General features: G+C 39.6%; 1 protein-coding gene across 2 annotated transcripts in view; it reads left to right on the top strand.

Moving 5' to 3' along the window:
- Positions 1 to 22,893, top strand: part of GALNT18 (polypeptide N-acetylgalactosaminyltransferase 18) — a 210,774-nt gene that overhangs the window by 79,365 nt on the left and 108,516 nt on the right. For both annotated transcript variants that reach the window (XM_041423272.1, XM_041423271.1), the window contains exon 3: positions 14,713 to 14,905. In XM_041423272.1, coding sequence (XP_041279206.1) covers positions 14,713 to 14,905 — 193 coding nt within the window. The remainder of the gene's footprint in view (positions 1 to 14,712; positions 14,906 to 22,893) is intronic.

Raw genomic sequence — 22,893 nt, 5'->3', positions numbered from 1 at the left:
TCCCTCCTTAGTTTGCAGTGCTGTGTTCTTCTGTCAGTATGTCTTGTTACCTCTTGAAAAGATATAATTTTGTAAGTCCTGTAGTTTGAATATCTTGTATATAAAGCTGTTCATTTAACTGATACTGGTGAAAGAATAACTCAGTTTCCTTAAATGTTAAAACAACATTGGAATTACTGTTTCAGTGTTCCTTTATGCTCCGTCTTCTCCATTAAGGACTGTTTTCTTCAAAAGTGTGGTGTAGAAATTAGTAACTAAATTAAACATTAGCAAGGGCTGAGTTAGTCCCCAGTAGGAAGATTTGAGTAGTCATTGAAGAAAACACACGAAGGAGCAACACTGTGGTATGTAAAGTGTCCTTTTATTCCAAGAGAAAAGAGATTTACATTGACTTTCCCCCCTGCATAATTTACTGCTTTCCACACAGTAGCTCTGGATTGCTGGTTGGAGGGAATGTAATGAAAGTGTTTCCTCTTTTTGCTCTTACCTGTCCTCTGTTTCTACTGTTCCCTACAGTGGCAAAAATATATTGTAAGAAATATATTAAGAGATATCCTAATACTCAGAGTTATGCTGAGATTAATGTTAATAATCAGAAATTGAAGTTTTAAAGACATTTGAAGATTTATATAACATGGCTTATTTAAGTGTTGGAAGCTGTGAGCATCAGCATGTGAGAGCTACCAGAAGAAAATACCTTCAAGTAGAAACTCCTATGAGTCTGTTGAGTGTATTTGAATTAAGGTTTTTTTCCTCCCAAAAAATGGAAAAGGGGGCTCTTTTTATGAGACAGGTTTTAGCTTTGGTCAAAAGTATGTATTTGCTCCAGTTGCAACATTTGTTTGTGGTTGAAAAGCTGCACTTGTTCTTTACATCAGTGGTATTTCAAGTCAGATTATAGTCAGTGTTTCTACTGGAGTATCACAGTGCTGTTTACTAAAGTTCTGGCTGGTGGTATGACTGTATAAGTAGCATCTCACTTAGGTATACCCTTGTACATTTACTAATTTTATTTTAAAAGTAAGAAGAATTTAATGTAAATCTCTAAACCAGACTCCCAAAATACAAGACATCTAAGACAAAACAGTGTGAAAATTTGAAGACAGACACTTTCAGAGACTCTATAAACATGCTCTGCTGTTTTGTGGGCCAAGGATGTGGAATATTCCTCTACCTGTAAATGGAGCATGTAAATTCCCTGGAGTTTCTTTAATTATCCCCAACACTTAAATTTTACAAAAAAAAAAAAAGTGATAAAATAAGCATATGTTTCTACACTGTGCAAGTGTTATGAGAATAAAATTTAAGTAGCTTTTCAGGAACTCTTCAGAGAAGTCTTGAATGCTCCAGGATCCTAAGAATAAATCATAACACTTAGTAGCTGGTACTGTTTACTGTTTGGTCTCCCAGCTTTGGTAGAGTCACTTTCAGGGAACAGATTTGCAGATAGTTATTAGACCATGTTAACTGCACAGATGGTTTGCATACCTCTGAGCAAGAAAAAACAAAAATGGGAATGGGAAAAGAGAGGGGTAAAGCAGGCTGTGTAATTAAGCAAAGATGTGCACATGTTGTTAGGGCTAAAAGATACAATTTAAAGAAGGGATTTTGCCTGAACAAAATTATTTGCCTGCAGTATATTCGTACCTGCTGTATGATTAGGTCAGTTGGGAATGGAAATCCTCTTGGCAACAATTGTTGTTCACAGAACCAAACTTTTACCAGGCTGTAAGACAATGAATATCTGAGTCCACATGAATCTTTGCGGGGAAAATGGTGCTACTGAAATACCTAATATTCCTCACAAGCCACACTCTAAAGAGGTTGGAAAAATCTAGTAAATCTCCTTACACACAAAACAAATCCTCTGGTACTAGTTAAGGAAATGGAATTGTAACATAAACATCTGCTCCTTGTAACGCAGGCAGTTGGAGCCTGGTGGCTTGGAAACAGTGAAACCAACATTGTCAGGATTAACTTCCTGTGGGACAGTGAGCAATTGAACATTGGGCTGGTGCAGCCTGTCTGCTGATGCAGAGGAATTTGTGAAAAGTGGCTGATCTTAATGCCTTTGCTGATGAGAAGAAAGAAGATTTTTATTGGTTATGTAAGCATTTCAGTGATGGCTGGTACTGAGCAGCTCTGAAGTGTAGCTTTGTTTTAATACTCCTGCAAGGCAGGGGATGTGTTGCTATTCCTGTTTTACAATGGCAAAATGAGATCCATGGGGAAAACATTCTGGCTTTTCTGTGAGAGCTCAGCTGTGCAGATATAATCAAGGAATTATTTTAGGAAGAAAACTAAATCCTCTTTTTTTCCTTTACCACTGTTGAAGGGTACTATGAGCAGCAAGAGGAGAAAAGTAGCCTAAGTCTTAGTCTAAGTTCCCAATTCAACCATCATCCTCCACAGGAGGCCAAAGGATGTGCTACTGCCTGTGGACAGTTTGGCTTATGAAGATTGTGTAAAATTAGACTGGACAGTATACAGGAAAATACCAATGACAAATCTTCCACTGGCTCTACGTGACACTGAGGACCTAAATAAGTGGAAATCTGGTATCTGTGGTTCCGCTTGGAGTATTGGAGAACTGGAGAACCTGGTGGTAAATGAAGCCAAAAAAGTGGTGATGGAAAAACAGACACCCCTTCCTTCACAGCTTGCTAGGTCTTCGGCAGGAAAGTGCATTAACAAAGAACCGTTATCAATGCAAATGTCTGAAGGGACAGAACCTTCTGTAACAACATTTATTGGAGAAGAAACCATAGAAGATTTTGCTCAATTCTCTGATTCTGATCAACCTGCTCTCATTTAAATCATAATGGATGAGCAAGATCTCATCAGTGTTTCCTTGCATGTGATTTTTTTTAGACTCGTAGATTGGCAGAGATGCAGCTACAGAGAGCTGCTAATAACAGTCAAAAACACTGCTCTGCTGAACCTTTTAGCAGGCTGTGCTTCCAAAACTAGGATGGAGCCAAACTAGTGTAGGAGTTCCCTTGGTATCAGTGTCTGTTTCTTTCAGGGGTGTTTCAACAAGCATTGGCAAGTTTTCTGGCCCTGGGTAGCCCAGCCAAAACTTTCTGGAAGCGTTAAGCTCTTAATATGCAGATTATGTATTTTTCTGGTAAGTGAACTTAAGATGCAAAAGCAACTTGGGAGTTAAATCTCCAACTCTTGTGCACCTGCTGACCTCTTTCACACAATGGCCACTGGCTAAACAGGGAAAGAGATTGCATGGGTGCATTTTAGTCAGGTAGACAGGGAAGCAGAGGCATTACAAAATTCCAGCCAAATTGTGGCTCTGCTCATGGAAGAAGCTGTGCCTCCTCAGAAGGCTTACCAAATCCTTTTCACCAGGGACATGAAGTAACACTATGGGGGAGTTGGGAAATTTCTTCTGGCTAAGGTCTGGAGTTGTTAGGACTAAGGCAATGAGCCTTAGTTCTCCTGCCAGAGAAATCCCTGCCTGCTTTCTAATTTGCTTCAATTAATCTCAAAATTATTTCTTTTTATTGGATGAAAATATTCCATATTCCATTTTCCAGGTAAAACATTTAATTCTCTGACATTGCCTCAAGCTAGGATTTGTTTACAAAATTTCTGGAGCCTTTACTGCCATTACCTTTACTTGACTGCCAACTGTGTTCAAGTGTCAAAGTATTAAAGGGCAGCTTTTCTCCAGGAGCAAAGATTAATTGGAAACAAACTGTTAAGAAACTTCATTTGCTGTTAGAGAAAATTACTTGCTCTTTGAATATAGAAAATCACTGGTTTTATTGATTAACACTTATTTCAAAGGGATATCAACTTCTCCCTAGTCTTCTGTTCAGAGCTGGCTGCTTCTGGAACTTCTTTCTTCACTACTACTGTGCACTTAATATCGTGACTCTTATGTTAAAATTAATTTTTCTTTATTTCTTTTTCAAATACAGTTTGATTAGTCCATCCTACCCCAATGACAGATCAGTAATTAATTCACAAGCCCTGCGGATTTCAAACACCTGCAGGGCAGGTGGATCAAATGAAAAAAACACTGCTCATTTTGGACATAACCTCGGGATTAATGAAATCTGGTATTGTGCTTAATAATTCCTAAAAGCACTATATAAATTCAAAATTTAATATCTCACAATTCTCAGCTGTTTTATCAGAATATTCTGGTATCTGTCCTAAATAGTCTCTACTACAGGTAATGATGATAAATAATAAAGCCCCTGATTGTCTAGTACTAAAGTATTCTACAAAACTGGTGAAAGTCTGTTTTAATTACCCTTTTTTTAAGCGTTTTGCTGATGTTTGCCAACACTCCTGGATAATTCTGTTTCAGTTTAGAGCAGCTAGGATTAGTAAGCACCTCTTTGGGATTATGTGTATATGAGCTATCTCCTAAGTGTTCTCCTGTATTTAATGCATGTGAAATGCAACTGTGGTATCCTTCTGCAGCTTTTAAAAATAAAGCAACCTCTACTCCTGTCCATTTTAATATACCTACAGTACAATATTTTAAATGCTCTCCTAGATCTTTACCTGGTAGAAATCAGTAGGAACTCCTTTGTTCCCACTCACTTAAGCAGCTTTGCCATGGATGCCAGTGCAGCTGTACCTCTTTAGCACTGCACACAGTGACTCAGTGGTAACTCAGTGAGATGTGGATGTCTCTGTAGGTGCAGTGCAAGAGGCAGAGTGCTCCTTTGACCTGGATTAAATTGGATTGCTGTGCTGGTGAGGGCCGGAACCATTCTTAAAATACAGTCTTGACTTTTATTTTAGACAAAATGAGCAAGTTGATTTTCTCTTCAGGATGCATGATGCACAGGGTTATTATAAAAAAATAGAAGAAATTTTTTGCACAACTCCAAAATATGTGCCAGTAAGGGATGGAGCTTTTTTTCCTCTCATCCTTTCTGCTTTCTGGGTTTACCAGAACCTCATCATCAGGTGTGGGGTGAGGACAGGAAGAAGGAAGATGTGTCTGAATTTTACCAAAGTATAACTGTGGTTTATATTGCAGGAGAGGTAATAAATTTAAAACCGTAGATGTTTCTTTTTTCTTCTGTGTTGATTTAGCACATTTGCAAGAGGTTGATTTGTGAATCTCAGACCTTTTCAATAATGCCTCTCACACTAAAGTTACAGAGATCTGCAGGGAAATCTGTACTCTTTTGATGAGAAATTACTTACTAAATTGCCTATTGTATCTTGCATAATAAATTAAATTTTCCATTATTTTCATTTAGTTTCCTATTTTGGCAGTAAGTCCAGTTTTTCTTGGCTTCCTCATTTTTCCTCTTGCTTCTTATTTCTGTTTAAAACTGTATTTCTAGCTTGAAATTTGTTTAATTCGCTAACTAGCTGTATTTTGGGTTTGAGGTATTTTTTGTCTTGTTTTGTTGGGGTTTTCTTGTTTCTTTTTTTTTTTTTTTTTAATTGTAATTCAGGCTGGACTATGATGACTTAAAAAAAATCAGACAAGAAAACTCAAAAAACCAAAACAGAAATAACCAGCCAGCTAGATGTTCCCATTCTTCACATCACTGAAGCAGAGGAACAGTCTACCTAATGCAATTTCAAAAAGAGTTTTTTTAAAGTTAGTCTGCTTTTTAAATTTGTAAAGGAAATGCAGAATGCTGTAAGTTTGAAGCCATTTTTTTCCTGCAGTTCTTAAATTAAGACAAGAGAGGAAAATTCTCAGGTAATAGATATTTCTCCAAGTTCCTCATTGTAGGATAGAGAGTGAGCTGAGAATAATAGCAACAAAAGTATTATTTGCTGGGTGCCATCTAGAAGTTCCTCTTTGCCTTCTGTTGATTCAGACTGCTCCTTGTCCACATGATTCATTGTCTCCTTTCAGCATGTTTTTGACTCACTGTCCTATTTCCAAAATTAAGCTAAAGTATCATCTCACATAATTTACCCTGTGAAATCAGGGGACTTAATTTGATTGCATTTTCTTTAATTTTTCCTACTATGTCAAGGAGAATTCTTGACATCTTGATAGGCTCAGTGTGTTAACATTAGCACAAATCATCTACTTGATATCAAGGAAGGGAGAATGTTTTTAATTTGTCATTCATGTTTTTCTGCCAAGAGGAGAAGCTATGTTATGCTTAGTTGAGTTTTTTTATTTTTAATTGAAGTGTAGTTTATAAACCTTTAAAATATACCTGCTCCCTGATGCTGCATTTGTCTACATCCAGCATGACAAGGGCAGTGGCACCTGAGAATGGAAGATGCTTTTACAGAAGAGCACGCTGGCTCTTCAAAGCAGCCCTGTTCTTCATAATTCTTCAGGTTCCTTTTAAAACTGAAACTGTCTCTCTTGGGGTAGCTCAGGAAAATTCCTGGGAGTGGGAAGTAGCTCCAGTGTGCAATAATGCCTGCAAGTGTTTGAGAAGTACTTTTTAAGTAGGAGCCCTGTCAAGCAGAGCCCCACGTAGCTAAGTGTTTGTGTATGAGGTCCTGGTGAGAACACGGTGGTAGAAGGGGTGTCTAATGTTGGAAGCACTTAGGAAAAAATTAAAGGACATCTTGAGTGAGGGAGCCATTGCTCTCTAAAAGTTCTGTGTTTGCTAAGAAGTGGCCAAACAAAATTCCTCAGAGGACTGAAAGAACTGAATGGAAGTTTTTGAAGTAGAACTACTCTGAGGGGGTAGTTGGGTGACTGTAGAAGAGAGTTAGTTCTGTTTTGTTGTGGGAATTTACTTTTGGTGTGACTACTCAGCTCTGTATGAATAGAAAAGCTATATGTATATGACTAATTAGCTGTGTCACAACCTGACAGCTCCTGGCAAAATAGTTTTCAAAATAGTTAAATGCCTTTCATGTTTATTCCAGGTGACATAGATATGGGTTCATGATATAAAACACACGGGGAGCTTTTAAAGCCCCTCAGCTGCACTGATGTAAAAGCCACAAATCCTGAATTAAAATGTGGTCTGCTATTCATTAAATGCAGATGAGTTTCCTTTTTTAGTAAGCCCATTAGCAGATGCCTAAATTTAGAAACACGTGCAGTTACAATCAGTGGAATATTCTGAACCTTCTTATCTTCTGTCTTGCAGAAGACTCTCTGTGCTGTGTCTTTGAGAGGTCTCAGAGCCCAAGCCCTAATGTGGAACCTGCTTTATTCTGTTGCCTTTGCAAACTGCGCTTTATATGTAGATCTCCTCTGTTTCTACTTATTTCTTTCATGGTGATAAGGCAGGGGGGAAAGTTGTCATTAGAAATTCCGTTTTGTGCCTGAGCATCAAGTAGTAGCAATCTCAGTTCTTTTTCCAGGATGCAAACTGGTCGCTCATCTGTGAAATTCTGTTGTCTTCCAATCTTACATGGAAAAAATACGCAGTGTAATCAATGAACCTCACAAAAAACTGTTGGTTTTGCAAAATTGGCATTTAATTTTTACCTTATTTTCATTTGTACAGGGTTCTCTGTCATAAATTTCTTGGGCATTTTGAAAATATCATCACAAATAATTAAAAGAATGGTGGTTATGTGTGATAACATGATGTCTTTTTCATCCAACATGTTAGGCCAGTGCAGTAATTCTCACAAAATTGCACAGATCAGAGATGATTGGCTTGAACTGGTTTAGCATTTTACTTGACAATCTGATCTAATCAGCATTGCAGGGGGTTTATTTCTCCTAACTAGAACCATGTCCTGAAACAAGGCTGTCACTCTGCTTGTCTGAAAAATTAGGGAGGTAATTGTGCCCATCTCATTCTTGTCTTTCCTTTATGGGTACCACTGCTGGTTCAGGGCACTTACACTGCAGTCTGTGATACTGAGATTTGTGTATCACAACTGAATAATTCACCAAATCAATTTTCAGGCAGTTTTTTTCAGATTATTGTATTTTTAGACTGTTATTCCAAAAATTGTGTTATGTTTACCTACAGATTAAAGTTAATGCTTAAGTACAGAATTACTTGAAATGAGAAAAAGAACTTTGCCATTAAAAACCTACTTCTTTTAATGACACTTTAAGTTATAGTCAAACAATTATTCTGACCACCCTTTATCTTGGAGGTCTGTAGTTAAGAAACTATATGTTGCTTTAAATGAATTGATACGGTCTTAAAATCTGGTTTCCAAGTAGAAGGCATGCAGAGAGGTATTGCTTAGGACAAGCCGAAAATTTTGTTTCAGAAAGTCTGAAGACTTGGAACTTGGTACTCCATAGTTTTTAATATCCTCATAGTGTGTTTTTTGAAAATCTGCCTTTTACGCATTAGAGAAAACAAAATTGCTTCCTGACAAAATATTGATGTCAATGGATACAGAAAGCCTTAAAAGTGCAGTATTGGTACCTGTCAGAGAGTTCTATGTCTCCATCTGAGGGGAAATGGGTTGTACTTACAAATTTGTATTTCCTTAGATAATCCCATTCCAGTAAATTAGAAGCCTTTACTCTGTTTTCAAGTTATGTGGCTTGTAGAAACTTTATGTTAACTTTGCCAGAATGATGCATGAACTTGCCTGGCCTGATTCATATCCATGGCACAGTTACGGCTAAAGGGGAATTTAATAGGCTGGTTGTGAGAACATATCTAGTAGGAACAACAGTGCCCAGGATTTATAGTGTTTTCAGATCAGAATAGGCCAGATGGAGTGCATACAGAAGAAATATAGAGCCCTTACAAAGACCTTGTTCCTATAAAGTGTTGTTTGTGTGCACCCGCATGAAATAGTTTAGCATTGACTCAATAACATAATAAACATTTCATTTTTGTCACCTATAGGAAATAACCACTGTAATGGAATTTGCTGGTTAAGTAGTAGTTTATCGGTTTGTAGTTCTGAGAGCTCTTCAACAAGTTTTTCAGAAGTCTCAGAACCCTCAGATTTCTCTTAAGACACAAATTTTCCTGTTTCTTACACTGCCCTCTATCGCTGAGCACATTTGGAAGTCATCTCCAGACATCTTTCTTTGGTGTAAATTAATTTTTGTACCACGACTTTTTAGGAGCTTTCACGTTATCAAAGTCTGCCAGAGCAGGAAGCATCCACCTCCTCTACACAAAGGCCTGTCCTTGTTGGGTGCCAAGTGTTGCAGCAGACTTCTTGTTCGCCATAGAAATGAGCCAAGACACAGACTCATTTTACAGCGTGGAAAGGGTCCCAGTTGATTCGTCTTTACAGCTTAGCCATCGTGACTCTGACTACAGCAAGCTCCTACTGTTGGTTTCTCTGACAAACTCCGACTGCTGGCTATTCCTGCTGGAATATGACTGCAAGTACTTCCTTGCTGCCTCTGACCACAGGCTTTTACCCAGCTCGACTGTGACTGCAGGCTCCAACAGCAGGCCCTGACTCCATCAGACCCAGCCTGACCTCACAGCAGAGCTTCTGAAGCAGCAGCAACTCTCTTCCATCTTTTGTTCCTCTTGTGTGCCTCTCTGGATCATTCCTTCTTCCTCCAGGCTCTCCCTGACCAGCCAACCCACCCCTTTTATCACACTTATCTTTATTAGTCACAGCTGCAACTCATTTAGGGCAAGGCTGTTCTTCTTCTTTAGTAATTAGTACAACTGTGATTTATCAGGTGAGTTCACTTGTAATGCCTTCTTCTGCACCTACACTAAGCAGCAAAACTAGATTGAATTTCCATCCTAGTATGCACAGTAAGCATTGGGAGTATTTATCAGAAAAAAACTCCAAACAGGAACCCCCAAACAGAAACAAATGAAAATACAGTTAGTAACATGCTAATAGCTTATGCCATTATGTATGTGTATTGGCTGCTTAAAATGCAGTAAAAGGTAGCATATAAATTAATAGCATATAAATTGTGTTTCAAGTTCTAAAAAAAATTAAAATTGAGAGACTTTTAGCATTTCCCTCTGTGTGTGCTGTCATACACAGTTTAATCTTTAAAGTTTTGTCTGATTGTATACTATTCACAGTGTTACCATGATTTCCTGACGGCTGTTGAGGAGAGGATCACCTTTTTTTTGTTGGGGTTTTTTCCCATTCTCTGTCTGCCTGATCTGTCTGGTGTTTACACTAACTAAGAGTGTTGGGCTGTGCAAAGACTGGATATGGAGCTGAATCCTCTCAGGATGGTTGTGTGTTTTGTATGGAGTTCACATCAGGTTCATTTTTTCTTAAGATTAGGGCTCTGCTGCTCTGTCATCTGTGCAGACAGAGTCTGACAGGCTCTGTCAGTCTCTCTGAGGAGCCCTGGAAACTTCAGTATGATTTACTAAGCTGTAAGTAAGCAGTAGTAGCAGGATTTAACCCACTTAGATACTTCATTTTTTCTTAGGAGCACTTCTGCTGAAGTCATTTCTTTGGGAACAAGACTAGAATGTCAGGAGGAATTAACTTAACTTGAATATTCAAAACAGTGAAGTTCACTTTTTAGCAGAAAGCTATATTGATGTTGACACCTTGCCAGAAGTATTGTGATAGTTTTGGGGAGGTGAGAGAATAAGTAAAATAACTTCTTTGAGGGAAGATCTGTTACTGTAACTTTCAATTTTGTCTTCTGTGTATACTTTTCTCCATGGTTGATGCAGTGGTGCTGCTTGGTGAGCTCCTTCTGCTGTTGCTTGTCAGTGTTTCACCACACCATGCAGACAAGGATGTTTTATTTAGGGGTTCACTCATCTGACACAGGATTTATAGCAGGGTCCTGCATGGGAGCAGCCTTGCAAGACAGGAATTGTCAAATTGAGAATGCTGATAAAGTGTTTTAATGAATTACAATAGATTTTAAAAGTGGAATTTTCTTCTGTGTATCTTGCTGTGTGACAAAGTTTAGGTGAAGTTTTCCCACTTCTAAACACTATGATGGCTCTGTGATCCAGTGCCAGTCTGGGATTTTTACCTGTCACACCGAATGGCCTCTGGCAAGAGGGTATGGATTGCCTAACAGATGAAAGGCACCTGTAGAGGAAAAGGATGAAAAGATCTTTCCTTCCATAGAAAGCTGAAAGGCTACTGCCTGCAGGAAATAGAATATAGATCTTTTGTGTGCTGGGAGCCAGAGCCAGAGTTTGGGGCCATTAGGCCTCATGAGAGAGCTGAGCTTTGTTTTGTCTCTAATGATAGTCTGCTTAGATGCACATCATGAGTCCACCTTGCTCGGTGAGGCAAAGCACAGCTGTGGCATCACCTCTGTAATCATGGCCTGTTCCTTCCTCTCTGGGCTGGGAAATCAGAGGGTCAGGCACTGGAGAACATGATCAAAGCCTTTCCTCCTACTCTCTGGCATCATTTCCAGCTCATTCTTCTTTTTGTGAGCAGCCTGTTCCACCTGAGCATGTATCATTTAGTGCAGGTATTGATGCCTTTTTTCAGACAGGGTGGTTGTGCTGACTTACTGTATCTACTTTCTTGTTATTGCTGCATAATGAAATCATCGGGTAAGGCTACACTGTGGGTTTTGTAAAGCAGTTTTGTTTCCTTGGAAGGGGTTTTCACAATGGCAAAGCTTTGATGTGAAACACTGCTGCTTTTTTGAATAGACATGCAGTCAAATAAGGGATAGAACCAAAATTAAACTTAGGTACTCCTTTAGGTACAAACAGCGTGTCTGAATCTGTCTCTGCAACTATTTTTGCAACCCTTTCTGACCTGATCCTTTCTCTTAATTGTGAACCTGTTCATGGTAACTTTTCTTAGGAAGAAATGTTCAAATCTGAATGAAGCTGAACTCTCTTAATGAGTTTCAAAGGCTTTAATGGAGATTAAATCAAAGTTATTAATTGATTGTGTTATTTGGTAATAAATGAAAGATTTGCTTTCTTCAGAGGTTGTAGAACAAAGCAGCAACAAGACAACAAAGTGCTGTCCCTCATTATCTCAGTGGTGTTTTTTGATTTGGTGTCTCTGACTTATTTTATACAATGAGCAATAGAAAGAGGAGGGGGAATTTCTGTCTTGGAAGCTGGTCACAGAGATCAGATGAAGCAATGGATTTATATAAACATTAATTGCATAACTAGAAAATGTGAGTATGAGCTGAAGAGACACAGAATGATTTTGGAAAACTAACTGTGGGGTTTTTGGCTCAGGTAAGCAGTGTGTGACCAACTCCAGGCTGATGCTATGATCAACCAGTCTTCTGGAAGGAGACTTCTTTGGCCCAGGTGTGCAGCTAGCTGACATCTGTGTAATAAATCTCTGCTACTAATTGATTTAACTGCAGGGAGTCAGTCTTCCAGGAGTTAATACCAGGCCTGTGTCTGGGTACAGCTTTGCATGGTATGTAAAGTTAATACAGGGAGGACCTCCAGATAACATTTACAGTGATGTGGTGCAGTTTGCAGGCTTCCTTCCCACGGGAGAAATGGACCTGATCTTTCCTTTTTGGTACTAACTGAGCAGATGAATGTGCCTACCTGGTGTTGCTTCAGGCAGTACTTCTCATGGGTCACCTTTGGGCCTTTGCTCCCTGCCATCATTCTGCAGCTGCAGGAACAAGTGGGAAGGAGCCCTGGCTGTGAGACCTCAGGCCATGACCTGTTTACAGAGGACAAAGCATCGAATGCACTTGTTGACTAGTCAAAAGACAACTGATGGTCTGTAATAATTTTTATTTCTTGTGAGAGACTGGCTGAAGAAGTTTGCTTCCCTCAAGAGTTTTCAGCCAAATAAAGGAAAGAAAGTCCTTCACACATCAGAGATGTGTGCTTAATTCCATTGATTGGAATTGTAATTGAAAGTTCCTGCTAATGTTTTGGGGGGTTTTTTTTCCCCCCCTCTAGTGCAGTGTATTGAAATAACAGGTTTGCTTAGCATACAAAAAATTACTGCATTTGGTAAGTGGTTTACTAGAGCTTGTAAACTAAATTCATAGATATTCATTTCTGGAAAATCTTAAACTGAGATACAACCTGGACTACTGAGCACTTTTTCAATCAGAAAACAGCAAGAGATTCACAGATCACTTTAGGAAATACTCTTGCTCACAAAATCATTAGATATAATTCAATATATTCAATATATGTGTGAGTCTGTGAAGGTAGTTGTTTCTGGGACGGCTCTTCATCCCTGAAAAGACACAGACATCTGCAACCTCCCATGCTGCTGTGATTTTTGAAGTGGTATTCAAATGCTATTCTGCCTTTTTCAAGTTAGGACCCTCTAAAATGATCTGAGTTTATCCAATTTGCATAGTTGCCAAGCTCCTCTCTCAGACATTTATCTGTGTGGTAGCAGGGCCTGTCAGAGTAGTTTCCTTCTTTGACTGAGGGTTTAGTTTGTCTTTAATCTTTGAAGAGTTGGAGCTGATTTCTGAATTCAGGCTCAGAGAATCAAATCAAAATCAAACTTTACTTGTACTTTGACAAGTAAAGAAACATTTCATGTTTACAGAGGTTGGAACATGGTGTAGGAAGCAAGCACCATTAGTTTCCTGTCAGTGTTGTCAGGAAAAAAAAAAAACATAACATTTTGAACACATCAAATAACCCAGTCTTCTCAATTTATGTTTCTGCATTTTGGGTTCTTTTTAGTAGGAGATCAAAGGATGCTTCCTGGCATTCTTTGGGAGTCAGGATTTTGGTGGCATATTGTGCTAGTACATAAACTGTTGTCTTTAGGTTTTTCTATGAAGGTAAAGTCAGCTCTCAGGCCTTTAGATGGCTCTGGGTGCTGAGGAGGACTTTGGGGACAGTTGACAGATTTTCAGAAGATTCACTTTAATTTTCGTAAGTCTCTGTGTTTGTAAGTACAGCCCTTTAGAAAGGAGAGTTCTTCATTTGGTTGGCTCACTGTTAATGTGATTGCTGATAAATAATAATAAATTCCAGAAAAAGATTTTTGTGTGTGTGTGCGCAGCTCTAGTTTATGTTGACAAATCTGAGTCAATTAAGGCATTTGATCTTGCCTTCCTGGTGTGCTGTGGATTGTAAAGTGTTTACAGAAACAAGGGCTTCTCTTGGTTAGATTTTGTGGTCAGCTGTGATGTGTCTGTCACAGAGAGCTCACAAGACACCTTGAACAGACTTTCTGTGCAGCTAAGCACTGAGAATGAATGCTGTGATGTCATTGTACTGGAGCTTTTCTTAAATTGAGTTCTAGGTATATCTTTCCCCCTTCTCTCTGTTTCATAACTTCCAGAGATGTGGCCTTGTGAAATGAAAACCTTTTCTAATCAAGCAAATACTATAAAGTGACAATCCCAGTAGCATCATCTCATGCACCTAAATATGGACTAAAAACTCAAATAGGCTGGATTGGTAAACTGGAGCATAAAGTTATTGCATGACTGAAATTGGTTTGCTATTTAAACATGGATGCCTAGTACCGTGAATTTTCTCTATGTTGAACATACAGTTTTAAAGAACTTATTTTATACACAAACTTTGGCAGCCATTTTGTGCACTATGTACAGATGCTTTTTTTCCCCTTCAAAATTTCAGTCGTTTCCTAGCAAGATAATCCAGGCTGAAATTAAATATTTCATCTTAGTATATAAAAGCAAAATAACATTCTTTGCTGATAAAGCTCCTTCTAAAATTCAATCCATTTAGATTTATCAGTCCTGGCCTTTAGTCAGATTGTGATAAAAAAGAATTATTTCTACCTAACTTTATTTGACTATTAAATTTTGAGCCTTACGTGCTAATAGTTACACCAACACAAGAGTATGTAAGGGCATGTCATGGGAAGCCTTACAGGCAGCAAGTGGAGCTAAAGTTACACTTTTTAAAATGGCAGATCCTTACTGTTTCCTTTTGTCTTTTTGTCTTGTAGAAGCTCCACCAAAATTGGAAGACAACCCTGCAGATGCGTTCACGGATTCGTCTCTCTTTGCTCACTGGGGGCAGGAGCTGAGCCCTGAGAACAGGCGGCTGGCCCTGAAGCAGTTCCAGTACTACGGCTACAATGCCTACCTGAGCGACCGCCTGCCACTGGACAGGGCCCTGCCGGACCTGCGGCCCAGCGCGTGAGTCCTGGGGTGCCCTCCTTGCAGGCCTGCACTGTGGCCTTCCAGCTCTTGTCCACCTGTTGGCCTGCACTGTGGCCTTCCAGCTCTTTTCCACCTGCAGGCCCACACTGTGGCCTTCCAGCTCTTGTCCACCTGTTGGCCTGCACTGTGGCCTTCCAGCTCTTGTCCACCTGTTGGCCTGCACTGTGGCCTTCCAGCTCTTGTCCACCTGTTGGCCTGCACTGTGGCCTTCCAGCTCTTGTCCAACTGTTGGCCTGCACTGTGGCCTTCCAGCTCTTTTCCACCTGCAGGCCCACACTGTGGCCTTCCAGCTCTTCTCCACCTGTTGGCCCACACTGTAGCCTTCCAGCTCTTCTCCACCTTCTGGTCCACACTGCAGCCTTCCAGCTCTTCTCCACCTTCTGGTCCACACTGCAGCCTTCCAGCTCTTCTCCACCTTCTGGTCCACACTGCAGCCTTCCAGCTCTTCTCCACCTTCTGGTCCACACTGTGGCCTTCCAGCTCTTTTCCACCTGTGGGCTTGCCTTGTAGGTCTGGGTACAGGTAACAGCCAGAACGAGTAATTTCTGTCAAATAGATGAAGGCTGTACATTTCAGTTGTCTTCTGAAGCACTGCTGAGCCCAAAGTCAGTCCTGTTAAAATCCCACTAAGTATTCATTAATATTTCTTCAGCATCTTTTGGAAGCTTCATCTCACCTACAATTTACATTAGATCGCGGATGTGTTTTTTCTGCTAAAAGAAGAACCTTTTAGTGCCAGTTTTCAGTTTTATTAGATAATCTGGCTAAATAAGAGCTACTTTATTTGAAAGCACAGAACTGACTGATGAAGGCCAGTCGGCAGGTGAAGCTGTTGAGTTTTAGTGGCGAAATACACCTTTGAGCCAAGCATTGAAACCGCAGGGATCCTCCTTCCCTGGGCAGGTCTCTGCTCGCAATCATGCATGCCAGGCAGGGTGAATGCATCCAGGGTTATTCCACAATGGCTTGCAGAGGTGGATGGGACAGGGGGAGGGAGCAGCCTTCCCGTCAGTGCATCCGAGGCCTGTTTGGGCAGCACTGTTCACAGAGGCAGTTACTGCTCAATCTTTTTGAAGCGTTGGTGATATATCTGATGCTTTGAACAAACAGCAGCTCTGGAGACGGAGAAACAGGTGGAGGGAAAACTGCTTTTTTTGCAGTTCATTAAAAAAAGAAATCATTAAAATAAATATGCTGGGTACTTGGTGAATCAAATGTGATCATATTCACTTATTCTAACCAAATATTTAATAACTAAAGCAGTAGGGCATTTTGCTGCACATTAAGTTGATGATAGTAAATATATATGAACACCATCCCAGGCAGCACTTTCTCAGTATCTATGCTATAAATTATTATATGTTGCGTTGTAGAAATATTTCTGTTGCAGATTGGCTGTAATACTGACTTTAAAGAAATCAAAGGCCATGCAATTGTATTTGTGTTTTAGTTGAATCAGTTTAGCAATGCCTGTAGAGACAGTCTCTTTTTTGTTTTTAACTGTAAACTGATCTGGAGGAAAAAGAAATCTTTTTAACTAGACATCAGTGATAGAAATGTTTCTGTTCTTATAGCTCTTTTTGAAATTACTCTTCTGAATGATTTAAATACAATTTTTTTATAACTCTGTGTTTCAGGAATTAAAAATATGGAGAAAATGAATATTACTGTAGCTGAAAATAAATTAAGATCAGGATTTTAAAATAAACTCTAGTTAGAAATTAATCATGATCCTAATTCCTGTGCAAGTTTTGATCCTTTGCTGACTGTCTTCCAGAAACATGACAGACTTCACAGTATGTTCAGGGACACATACATACAAAATAATGGCTTAGCAATGGTAGCTCAGGCAGATTCCCTGCACCCTTTAGATTGGGGAGCAGGCAGGGACTCTGACACTGGGATGTAGTAAGTTCTGACCCTGGGGAAAATGAACTGTGTTGTCAGGCAGTATGCAAACTGTTTGCTGTATCTACAGCACCCTGCAGAGTGCAGAGCTACAGGTGTTCTGAAAGTCTTGTTGTTGAAAAAAGAATTCCTGCTCCTGACAAGCGAATTCTCATTTTTGTGAGAGCATAAGCATGAATGTTGTGGGGGAAAAAAGTCTACCCTGTGAAAGTGTTTCCACTGTAATAATCAATTTTTGGGATTTCTAACACCTGTTTTGTAAGCCAAGTGCAGAAGACAGTTCCCAAGTCCGTATAGCTGTATTTAAATTATCCTTGGGCAGGTACTGGGCTCAAGCAGCACAGCCTAAAAAGCCAAGGACAACGCGGTGTGAAGAGAGCCTGCAGCAAGTGACACGGAGACCAAGTTAGTCACCTTTGCTGGAACTCAGTCAGTTGTGGTATTTCTGTTCTGACTAGAAATGCACGAGAGCACAGATATAAGAGGTACCGCAGTACCTGGATAGAGTTAGCCAAGGTCTAACCAAGCTCATAAGCCTGGATTTAAGCAGTGATTCTGCAAGAGTCAGCATGACAGTGGCATTCCAGCAAAGGCTTGTGACAGGTAGATAAAGGAGTAGAGCTCTCATAGTTCTGTCTGGGCTCAGTGGTGGTCTGTCATCTGTTTTCAGAACATATTGTATGAAGTACAGGAATTTGGGAAGACAACAATATTTGCAACTGAAACCTAAGGAAACATTGTTAGCCCCAGTTGAGAGCAGGAGAATTAAGTGATCTGCCAAAATTGTGATATTACTCCTTTTATATCATACTGGTATGACTCAGCTTTGACCTTTCTGCCTGCAGTGCTCTGAGAATTCACATCAACATATCTCAGCAAGGGAGCTCAGCATGTCTTTACAAGGTTCTGCAGAGAGAAAGGCCATTTCACATGTGTAATAACACCAAATTATAACATGCAGCATTTTCTAGGGGTGAGATTGTCAACATTAAATGCCATGACAAAAGAAGAGAACAATTGGAGATTGCTGAGCCACAACACAGATGGAAGAGAGGGCAAAAATCCAGCCTTGCCCAGTTCTTCACTGTGGGTGGCATGTGAGTTAGTAGAACACATTTAACAGTTAGGGCAGTGAACTCTGGCCAAGCCTCTGAACTCTGGCCTCTCTAGAAAAAGATTATCACATTGGACGGAAACATCCAGCACAGCACAGTTGGGTCAAGCTGTGTCAGTTGTCACACCTTTCAGAAGGACATTCTCATGCTTTAGGTACTACAGGGTGGTTTCTGACCCTCTGTGCAGCCATGAACCTCCTGTCCCATTCTGAATTTGGTTCCTTTTTAGTGTGAGTATTTGTGCTAGCACAGGGTGTCCCCAGCACAGTCCAAAATAGTCTCTCTGAAGTAAATAAGAGATGCCCTGGATACTTCAGCCTCCTGAAGTAATCATCACACTGTGAAGCAGGCTCAGTCTTTGCAATAATCCGCAGACAGTGCAGGGTTTGTTGTGGAGTACTGTCTCTGCCAGGGCCTGATTTTGTGCTGCTGAAGTTGGGTGCTGTGCTGTTCCCCACCCTTTTGTGCATCTGTTAGCCCATCACCGATCTACATCATGGACTGACAAACAGCTCTAATGAGCCTGGAAGCCCTGAGGAAGGTAGTTGCCCTTGCTGCATGCAGGAACAGAGGATAATAGTTCTGTGTTAGTTATAATTCTGTTGTGCTCATTACTTTTAGTAGGGCACGCAGTACCCAAAAAGCTTGTTGTGAGTGAAATGTGAATGAAACAAGCTCGTGCAGAAATTCATTATAACAATTTAGGTTGTTTAAGGGTCCTGAAACTGTCTCCCAAACTCCTTTCGAGTGGATGCACTTAAGATTCTACTTTGTTGGCTTGTAAATTTTTGTTGCCTGGTCCATTGTGCTGAAGCACACATGGGAGAGGGAGGTAATATTCTTCTTTGATTATGTGATGAGCAAGAGAGGCGTGGCAGGAAGGAAGATTTGCAGCATGATCCCAGCAGAGGAGCTTTTTCAAAAGGTCTGGCTCCTGCATTTACTGTCTGATATGATGAAACCTGGCCAGTGAATGCAAACCAGCCTTTTCAGTCCGTGTAACTGACTGGAAGAAAGCAAAGAAGCAAAAGAAAGAAGCAAAGGCAGGAAGGGTGGAAGGTAAAAGAAGCATTTGAAGCTCAGATGTTTTAATTCTTTGGAGATTGTGAAATAGCATGGTATAGCATGTGGCTTGCAGCAGGTTTGCCCTTTTCCTGGATGAAAGTTTGTCATCTGGAAAAGTACAGAGTAGAGGTCCTGTTTCCTGTGCAGAGAAGGGCCTTGGCTATTTTGTAAGCACTTCCTTCAAACAATTCACTGCTCCTAAACTGATTATTTAGAGGCTCAGTTTGGCAAGGGACAGTGGTAGAAGCCTTGAAGACAGCAAAATTAGGTTTGTGATAAAGTGGGCACAGACAGAGCAGGCAGGAGGTCACCTGAATGCAGATGGGACTACAAGGAAGAAAAATCAAGCTTTGGCTGGTTGAGGAGAGTGATGTGGTTTGGGACAAAAATTTTTTATGTGTGTACGCCTGTCTAAAATGTCCATCAGTTTTACAGTGGCGAACACAATCTTGAATGTAGCATGCATCTGACTTCTATAAAATTTTTCTTTTATTAAAATTGATATAAGAAAAAACAATTATTTCAAATAGTGAGGGTCAGGCTGGGCATTTGTATGCAATCCCTATTTCTCCCCAAAAGCCAGCTCCTCCAGAGTTGCATTCCATAAACCTTTGCCCCTCACATGTCCCTGTGAAACAGTTCTGTTCTGCTGGGTTTATGTTAGTGATGGATATGGCTCCTTGTTAATTTCTGACCAAATTCTTCTGTTGCTAGTGGTAAAAGAGAACATAATTATTGCTTGTTGGTTTTGATGTTTCAAAGGAGTCATTTAGAAACAGCACAAAAGCCTGTAATGTATTGTTTTGGACAGAAGGCCTAAAACTTCCGAAGTATTCAGCGTTCTTGTTATATGCCTAATGTTTAATGCTGTCACACTTTGTGCTCTCTTTTGCTTATCTCTCTAACTGTGATTCTTCTTTTTCTCATCTCACCTTTGCTGCCAGAGTGGCTCCCAGCAGCAGCGTGTACTGCCTGAGCAGCCATCCCCTGGGGTTCTGAGCTCAGCTTCAGTTTTCCTGTTGAGATGTACCTCCTCAAATGGCTGCTCTAGAAGCGTTTGATATCACTGGCAGTGATACCAAAAGTGCTGCAGTTTTCAGGCTGCTCTAATAACCTAAGTTAATGATGATGTACACTTGTACAGGAAAAAAAGACCTTTTTGTATGCTGTTCAATGCCAACCTAGTTAGCATACCTCAGTTAGCACTTAAAATACTGATGATAGCAAAAGGAAAAAATGAAGTATGATCACACAATGAAATTATAAACATAAATACAAAAATAATTATGGAGAAGCTCTTACAATATTGGGATGTTGGGGGACACAAGACAGATTGTGGACTTTGGACTTGGTTAGCATAAGAGATTTGATAACAGGATGCCTTAGCAATAGCAAACAGAACTTTGAGGCTTGGAAGAAGATTCAATCAGACAGGTTTACCGGAAAAAGAAAATGACATCAGATTTGTGCAAGCAAGAGATGTTTAAAATGCATAAGTTTGTTTATGTGATTATTAACACAATCACTGTAGTAAAACATTACTAGCTTCCCTAAAATAGTATATAAGTGTTTGTATCCTACAATAAATCCGTTTCTGATCACCGAATTAGTCTTCCCCATCTCTTTTCATTGCTGACATTACAGTACTCTGTTCTTTTGCCAGAGTTTTACTGCTACTTATTTCGTTTATGCCAGAATTTTTTGTTTACTCCCGTGTATTTTGAACTTCTGCTGGCCATTTTGGCTGTGGACAAAATGTTACCAGGGCTTGAAGAAAGTACAATTCTGTTTCTGCTTGTGCTTCTGAGAAATTCTTACCCTGTTGGAACTAAAACTTGCTCCCATGTATGTTGCTAAAACAACACTTGAACCCCAAAAGTTTTTAGTAACATCCTTATTGCTTCTTGTATTAAACAAAAAACAGCCCAAAAAAGCCACAAAAAAAAAAATCAAAACCAAGTGGAATATATGCTACAATTTTTTTTCTAAGCAGAACCATGGGGTTTTGCTATTGTTTGATGTGATGCTCTTGGTAAAAGTTTTTCAAAGCTTGCAGAAAATAATTTGAGTTCATAATTATGTACATATTTGTAGATAGTCTCAGAGATAAGTTATTAATACAGGAAATAATTTTTAGTTTGCTGCTTTAATGCATAGTTATGCTAAACTAATTTCAATGGCTAATGACTGGCTAAATTGAATTATCACAATGCATAGAGGAATAGAGTTGTCTTGTGGACAAATATTTGAAAGAAGCTTCATGATTTATGCTGCCCTCCATTTACCAGAGCTGTGCTTGAAATAGAACACCAGGAGTTTCTCTAAATTTCTGGTAACCATGACAACTGCTACTTTAGTGCTATTAGCCCAATGTAATTGAATGGAGTGGGTTGCTCGCGGTAATTTTTAGCTTTGCTGAAGTGATACTCACTATTGCAGCTCTGACTGCCATTTGGAATCTATATTTGAAATTCAGTGTCACGCTGGAACACGCTGTGTGGATTGTGAGTTTGGGAGGAGCAAAGCATGTGAGAGGCAGGGCCGAGCCGGGCCGGGATGTGCCCTTGGCGGGGCTGCCATTGGCACCTCACGTTGTGGTTGCCGCGCAACCGCTCCCTTCTCTGAGCTTTATGGAGCTGAGATTTCCATCCATACAGTTTCCTCTCCTCTTCCCCCCTTCAGCATATTTTAGGCACTTATACACATCTCCTCTCTCTCTCTCTCTCTGTAGGTATTTTTTATTCTTTCCTATCACTCTGGAATTTTATTCCTCCTAAAACTTAGCATAAAAATGATGACAGACATACTTGTGAAATTGCACAAGTGCTTTACATTCTGTGCAGGATCTGGGGAAGAGTTGATTCTGATTTGTTTAAATTAAAGAAAAAGAGTAAGTAATTTTTAGCATCATCAGCTGATATGAAAAATTATGTAGAGAGGAAAAAATGTTTTTATAAAAACTACAGACACACTGAAACAAAAAGTGAATTTGAGCTGGAAGTAAAGACAATGAATGAGTCTGAATGGGAAAAAAAGAAAAAGAAAACATGAACTCCGTTCAGGAATATACCCTCCTTGAAAATTAGTGTTCTTGAAAAGACTAAAGAAATTGGACAAAACAGGTGTCTAATTCTATTCTCTCGTGTCATCTGTAGTTATCTTTTAAGGCATGGTGGTGCAAAAAGGGACTCAAATTACATCCACACGATTAAACGCTTTGCTCTTGTCTGTACAAGTTGCCAGCAATGAAAAATTATGTACAGAGTGATAAAATTGCAAATATGTAAGACATAAATGAATGCAGGTGGGAAAACCAATACAAGCAGTTTCTTTTAAATGGATGGAAGACTCATCAGAAGCAGAAATTTTGTTTGAGCATGTCAGTTTATGCATGGATTTATGTCAGGGAAGCAGTGTATTTGGGGCTGTTTTGTCATCAAAGAACCTTTTTGGAATATAATTTGTCACTAGTTTATTGCAATAGTATATTTTACATTTATCTCAAGCTCAGCTTAATTGACAGAGGAGGAAAACCACCAGTATTTAAGGAAACAACTTCTTTGAACTGTTTTCAGTATACTTTTATTGCCATTAAAAGTATTTTCAAAAATCCCTCAGTTTTTCTTAATTATTTAATAGGTACCATATCTTACCAGATAGAGTTTCATTTTTTTGCAAGAGTATAATTTTATCATCTTTGTGCATTGTTATGGCTGAAGATAACAAATATTACTGTGCCTAAGGTAGACAGCTGAAAGATACATTGGCTGTAGATTTGTTTGCTGGACCATTTTATATCTGTGCATTTTGGCTGCAAGCACATCACTAAAATAACAAGCATTGTAAGCTCTTTAAAGGATAATACTGAAGTTTATT

Source organism: Onychostruthus taczanowskii, unplaced genomic scaffold (assembly GCF_017590055.1).
Source record: "Onychostruthus taczanowskii isolate IOZ18803 unplaced genomic scaffold, ASM1759005v1 scaffold76, whole genome shotgun sequence".
NCBI classification, from domain to species: domain Eukaryota; kingdom Metazoa; phylum Chordata; class Aves; order Passeriformes; family Passeridae; genus Onychostruthus; species Onychostruthus taczanowskii.
The sequence above is the reverse complement of the archived record's forward strand: the minus strand, read 5'-3'. Positions and strand labels throughout refer to the sequence as shown.